The 6,883-nt window shown below is 34.0% G+C and overlaps 1 protein-coding gene across 4 annotated transcripts; it reads left to right on the top strand.

The window, feature by feature from the left end:
• The first annotated feature begins 10 nt into the window (after nucleotides 1-10).
• On the top strand, nucleotides 11-4,333 carry LOC111992116 (ras-related protein RABC2a). Of its 4 annotated transcripts, none has more exons than XM_024023931.2 (6): nucleotides 11-191; nucleotides 299-367; nucleotides 1,251-1,316; nucleotides 2,193-2,314; nucleotides 2,551-2,679; nucleotides 3,826-4,333. In XM_024023931.2, exons 1-6 carry the CDS (start codon nucleotides 158-160, stop codon nucleotides 3,940-3,942), a joined length of 537 nt encoding a protein of 178 aa, XP_023879699.1. In that variant the 5' UTR covers nucleotides 11-157; the 3' UTR covers nucleotides 3,943-4,333. The 4 variants fall into 4 exon arrangements, with proteins under 4 accessions (XP_023879699.1, XP_065634297.1, XP_065634298.1 ...); XM_065778225.1 differs by having other exon boundaries at nucleotides 2,235-2,314; XM_065778226.1 differs by lacking the exon at nucleotides 3,826-4,333 and adding an exon at nucleotides 2,797-3,817.
• Nucleotides 4,334-6,883: the final 2,550 nt, after the last annotated feature.

Here is a 6,883-nt window from a genome sequence, read left to right on the forward strand (position 1 = left end):
TAACATTTGGGTGTAAAAGTTAGAGCCATGCTTAAGCAGTTTCTATTTAAATTTCTCATTGTATTTGACTTCATTACTCTCAATTCTGTACTGTACACTATCCAAACGTTTGAGTTAAATAGTCAATATTAGCTTGGTCTGAGAACCTTATCAAGGGATGGCACTAGCTTCCTTAGTCTCAGTACTATTAGGTGCACCAAGAGCTTTCATGTCCATTTTCTCTCTTTTTCTAGTGATTCACCATTTTCAATCCTTAGATTTTATTATGAGCCTTCATTATTGTTTTAACCATTTCCAGGTGTGGATTTTAAGGTCAAGCTGCTCACAATTGGTGGGAAAAGATTGAAGCTTACAATTTGGGACACTGGTAATTGCTGGAATTATTTTAAATTATAGTTTCATTCAATTTTTTATTTTTTATTTTTATTAATGATGCTTTTTGGAAGTGATAGTTATTGGGAACAAGTTATCCTTCTCTTCTTTCAAGTTCGTCACCGCTTTTGATGCATAAATAGATTGTTTGTACATTAGCCAATCTCTGCATAAGACCCTCCACTTTTTTAGAGAGTATGTTTCACTTATTGGTTGGTTACCAGAAGAAGTAAAGCTATTGACAATTGATGAAAGATATGAGAATATTTATGATGTTTGGTTAGGTTGGTTAGGTGAACTTTTGGGTTTAATAGAAACATTTAACCTTTGGATGTCGAAATATCAACAAGAAGGTAAAAATGTTCTGGAAATTCAAATTTTGAGAAAATGATCAATGGAACTTTGAAGTGTTAAAGAGACAACAGTGTAGACTTTGGCTTGAAAAGTACTTAAAAGAAACTCAAGGACAAGGTATTAGACATGTATATTGGGGAAAAATGTATGCTAATGACATCTCCACTTAAAACTATGAAGTGCAACACACTTCTGATTCCAAGATGCTATTCAAGTATTAAAACAAATGTTTGACATTGTATTTGCATAACATAGATTTCCATAACACATATTTTGGATTGCAGTGCACTAGAGAGTCCACACATGAATGAAGCTTTAAGTACAAGTAAACTTGCATATGTCATAGACCTATAGATAAGGCAAGTTTTCATGTTAAGACTGACTGCATGTCTTTTTTTTATACGGTTGAATACTGTAAAAACAATCAGCTCTGGCAGCTGTAAGTCATACCTTTGTATAAGTTTGGGCAATTTCAACTTTGATTTTGAATTTTCTATGGTTAAGAATTTCTATTGTATTTGCAGCTGGACAGGAAAGGTTTGGGACATTAACAAGCTCCTACTACAGAGGTGCTCATGGAATTATTCTTGGTATGCCACTGCAATTGTGAATTCGAAGATTTTTTACTACCATGCAAAAAGAGTGATTATATTTTTTAAAAATTAATTAGTACTTTTATTTCTTCAAGTTTTTTTGGTTCAAAATATTTTTCAAATTATTTTAACTTTTTAAGTGCTTGATGCTACCATGAAAATTGTTAACAATATAAAGTGAGAGAGAGAATGAGTGAATAGTCTGTATATTGTGTGTGTCAAATAATGTACAAAAGAGAGCCTTATATAGGCTAGGTATGTGTGCAGTGCAAGTAATATACTGGGTTAAGCCCAATGGGCTAATCTATATACTAACAAAAATTAACTGCATTATAAAATAGTTAAACAAATGAGCATATTACAAAATCTATTTTTTAAGGAATTTCTATTCTTGCACTGAAGCCTTATCCTATATCATGAGTTAAGTAGGTTTGTAGAGTAAAATATTGAAATTTGTTGGACAGGTTTATGAGCTACAACAACTTTTGTTTGATTTTGCATGCATATATGCTGCTTTCTTTCTTTTGCTTGTCAAGCATTGTATAGTACTTCATGACATTTGGTTCTTGTTATAAGATATAGCAGCATGTCAGTTGCATAACATAGTAAGCCCCCTTTTCTTGAGATAGATCACTATGTCTAGTCTTATTCACTTTATATAAGAATTGTTTCTCGGGTTTTTCTCCCCTCTTCCTGTCTTGTTGGTTTTTCACTTGGAAGCTAAATAAAAATAAGGCACAAATTCACTCAACATTTTTACATGTTGTTGCCTTTTTATCAACTTCTAAACTTCTTAAATTCCATGACTCTGGTATTACTCTCTTTCAATAAGGAATGTAGGTCTAACTGTTTTGTGATTACTTGCAATTTTAGTGTATGATGTGACACGGCGTGAAACCTTCACAAACTTGTCAGATGTATGGGCAAAGGAAGTACAGCTCTACTCCACTAATCAGGAGTGTATCAAGATTCTACTGGGGAATAAAGTTGATAGGGTAAGTTCTAAGGTCAAACTGTCTTTTCTTACTGTGGATAGACACAATTACATTCATGTGAATAAAATTTTAGTGCCCGTAAGGTATAAATAATGTCCAATTTATTTTGTATTAATTGATAATCTATATATCTTATAACAGATACAAGCTTCATCTTTCCTAGTCATATCATGTGAAATTATACACATTTGATGCAGCTGATATTTCTCATTCTTATGGTGTGAAATATATTCTAGGAGAATGAGAGGGTTGTAACAAGGGAAGAGGGGTTGGCTCTTGCACAGGAACATAAATGTTTCTTCCTTGAATGTAGTGCGAAAAATAGAGAGAATGTTCGGCAATGCTTTGAAGATCTCACACAAAAGGTATTCTATTTCAGAAAGTCTTACATTTTATTTAACTGCCATCTTGTATCAGCAATGTTTCAATAGCTTGTTAGACTCTGTCTCACTTGGTAATGTTCCTGTTGTTATCTATTGGAGGGTGAAAGAATTCCTTGCTGGTTTGATTGATGACAGCCGGCCCTACTTTAATTGGGATTAATGCTTAGTTGAGTGGAGTTGAATTGCTTTGATTGGTGATAGTTCATTACTTCATTTAGAACCTGCCAGCCCATGTAATACTTCTAGAATGGAGTTGTCCAGTGAAAGAAAGGACTAATTATGTCCATTGTATACTTCTGTTTCATAATTGCAAGAGTTGCAAGAATTTCTGTCCTACAACATGATTTTTGCAACCTGAAAGGGCCTTCTAACTGTGTTGCTGAAATATATTATGAATGTTAAATAGTGTTTTATCATCAAGAACACTGCTTCCTGTGGACATTAAAAAACATTCTTTGGTGACAAATGCACCTTAAGTTACCTTTGTTAGTAAGTTGGTACCAAAAGTATGCTCTGCTGCATCTTAGTAACCTCCTGAGCCAGCCTTGAATACACTCAACATCAGACATTGCTATAATGAAGTTGGGAAAAGCAAATTTCAGGTCTGATGTGGCCCATGATACTATGAAAACCATTAAGCTCTTAACAGCAATGACACTTTGAACCAAATAAGTCAGCTTGGTTTCTGCTGAGGCTGGCAGTGTTATTGTCCTGTCCTCTAACCTAGTTAGAAATAAGCCCACTGATGATGCAAGTTGTGACATTATTCAATTTTACAATGTTGGCTAGTGGTCATTGCTGGGATGTATGGTCATATATACCGACTTCATTTCACTTATAAGGTATTGGTGGTAATAATAGTACTTCTAGTGTTAGTCCTGACACAATTTTTTCTATATTGTTAAACTAACACGCAAAATACAACTTATAAACAACTAGACGAATGCTGTTATAAGATGAATGCTAGTAATAGTAGCCAATGTCTAGCATTATATTCTTAAATTAATGCCACTTCCTGAATTGTTTAACTGTACTACATCTAGAATGGCATTAAGAGAATCTTTTCTTCATCTTCATGGCTTATATTTAATTTGATGCTTTACACATATTTTAACTGAGTTTAATTAGTTACAGATACTTGAGGTTCCAAGTTTATTAGAAAATGGATCCTCAGTTGTGAAGAAACAAATATTACAACAGAAGCAGGTGTACTCAAAAACTCATAGTGGTGGTTGCTGCTCTTGATCTAAATGTTGCATGCCAAGGTACAACACCAAAAACTACAACTTGCTGCAACAAAACAGAAGACCTCAAGAGGTGGCAGAATTGGCATGCAGTTGAACCACATCATCTTAATACAATTTCACAATCGGTTGGAATGTACGATTAAACACTCGTCAGCAAACTTTGCAAGCCATTTTCTCACTTCTATAGTCATGGGAATTTCTGGGGTCTCGTAACATCTTGTAGTTCATGTAAATATGTATCGTTGTTGAATTTACTTGATGTTGTTAGCCTGTTAGGTTTAGCTTGACATTGAGTGAATCAAAAACATGTAAAAAGAATATATGGATCGTGAAGTGAATAATGGTTCTGTATTCCAAAACGGTTTCTAGTATATAATATGTTCATGTAAGAGCTGATGTACAGGCTGAATACAGAAATTGTGCTTGCTTTCTTGTGAAACTAGAGCATAACTAGTCAAAACTCTGATATTTATGTAATTGAAAAGATAAACTTGAAAATGATAGTATGGAAATATGGGTTTGGCTTGTGTTCAGTGACTAGTTCCATCGAACATGCTAGGATATGGACATGTGTTTAAAATTGGACATGTGTCTGCATCTCAACATGTCCAGTGAAACTGGCCACTGGACACAAATATTTGACATTTAATAACATACGGAAAAATCTAGGAAATATCATTTTCAAGAATCTATCAAGATGGTAGACTTTATTTCATTGACAATCATATCATTTTTACGGTGATAGACTTTAATAAAATACGAAAAATGTAAATTTATCAAAAATCTATCAACATTCTGCTAAGAATGTGATATATAATTATCAATGAAATAGCTCATCTTTCTACACAAAGCTCTTCTCCTAAAGCATCACTAGAGTGGACTAAAATGAATCGAACTGGGTTGAATGAGACCAAAGTGGGGCCAAATGGACCGAATATACTGAAGTTGACTGAATGAATTGAAATGGAAAAAATGGACCGAAATGTTAGGTTAATGACTCTAAATAAGAGCGTAGTAACAATAAAAACTACGCTATAACTTTTAGATATTTATAGATATAGAAATACATTGTGGAATAGTTATTCCTATCTAAAATGGTTATAATAATTATTCCTTAATACACATAACACCATTTAAATTTACTATATTTCCAAAATATACAAACTTTTCATATGCATCATTTTGTATGAATCATAGTTATCAACCAAATTTATGAATAGAAATAATTATTCTATAATAATATCTTTTATAATCAATAATAAGATTATTATTCTTAACATAACTCCAATCAATGTACTAAACGTGTCCTTAAAAGTTAAAATTATATTGTCATACATTTTAGTAATTGATGGAGAATAACTATGACGTGTCAAATCAGTTCGACAATTGATGAAGTGATTGATGTGGCAGCTCGGTCTAGCTTGGCAATTGATGAAGCGATTGATGTGGCAGATCAGACCAATAAGGTGTTAGCTTGGCCAAAGCATCCAAAAGCCAGCCAAGTTCACCAAGGTCAGATTCCACATTTATGGGAATTCCTACATATCCTTGTGTCATCTCCAAATCTCATGCCACAAACCTGGGTAATTATTAAGTACTCCCGGAGTATCACAAATGCGTACTCCCCTATCTCACATAATTATGGGTCCCACTAATTAAATTTATGGTGGGACCACACAATTCATGTGAGAAGAGGGAGTACGCATTTATGGTACTCTCGGAGTATTCAATAATTTTCCCACAAACCCTTAGTGGATAAATTGAGATTCCTAAATTAAAGGAAAGAGACTGAGTGAGAAAAAAATCAGCAAAATTTCAGAATAATTCAATCTTCAATAGCAATATAAATAACACCCATCATCAACTTGAGTTACAAGATATGCACTTACACAACTTCTTAACTCTTAACTCTCTAATTGGTTACTGACTTAAGTATTGGAAAATTCCAGTCCAAATAATTTTTTTTTTTTAGTTATAATATTTTTCTATTTTGTAGTTAAGCCCCCTCCCAAAATCTTAGGCTCCGTTTCTTCACAATAAGCTTAATTAGTTTCACCCAAATAGCAATTGTGGGGTACAGGAATTCCAATAAGGTAATTGTGCCACGTGTCATACTCGTGGTCAAGGAAGGCCATTATCATGTCAAGGAGGTCACACATTCGGACAATAAAACCACGTCAATAGCGCGTCACCAGGGGAAGTCGTATTGTAGAGAAATAATTTTGGAGAAGGGATTAGCACTGACGTGATTGAGGGATTGGTGATTGTCACCACATTTAATGCATCCCACCAAACCTCTTGACTGTATTTATGTGGAGAAGAACTTTGAACATTGCTGCCTTGGCTGCCACAACTCACAAGGGGTTTGGGAAGATGTCTGATAGGACAAGCACTTAAGTAGTGGCATGGATGATCAACAAATGGAGGGCCAAGATCATCTAAAGGGAGCTATATAATGTAGGAGACCCTCTAGGGACGAGGGAGGAGGAGGGAGGGAGAAAACACTATAGCAACAAGAATTGTAAAAATATCCTAGTCCAAAGGAAATATATTTGCGGGATCACTCTCCTCGAATTTTGTTGAGGAATGTTTTCTTTACATAAAATTGTTCTTCTTTACTTTCTTACTGTCTTTGACCCATGGCACACGTTCTTGGATCCATTGAAGCCTAGCTTTTAAGCCCACTCTCTACAAATTCATTGTATTGGGCTCTTTGGGCCTTAACCCGTTCATCTTTTGGGCTTAAGAACTAAAACCCACCCTTATAGCAACTATTCAACCAAAAAATTTAACAAAAATAATAAAAATATTCACAATAGTGATTGTATTTTGGCAAAAAAACTATTTTACTACCAAAGAACTAGAAAATCATGCATAATTGGAGAAGCTAAAACTAAATTTTTTGCAACTACAATAAATTGGTATAAAAATCAGTTGAC

Source organism: Quercus suber, unplaced genomic scaffold (genome assembly GCF_002906115.3).
Source record: "Quercus suber isolate HL8 unplaced genomic scaffold, Cork oak 2.0 scaffold_176, whole genome shotgun sequence".
NCBI classification, from domain to species: Eukaryota; Viridiplantae; Streptophyta; class Magnoliopsida; order Fagales; family Fagaceae; genus Quercus; species Quercus suber.

Bases quoted from the DNA above. Each gene is read 5' to 3' on its own strand.
- LOC111992116 (XM_024023931.2), top strand. From the start codon at position 158: ATGGCACTAGCTTCCTTAGTCTCAGTACTATTAG. The intron at 192-298 runs GTGCACCAAGAG...AACCATTTCCAG, and splicing joins CTTAGTCTCAGTACTATTAG to GTGTGGATTTTAAGGTCAAG. The intron at 2,315-2,550 runs GTAAGTTCTAAG...AATATATTCTAG, and splicing joins TGGGGAATAAAGTTGATAGG to GAGAATGAGAGGGTTGTAAC.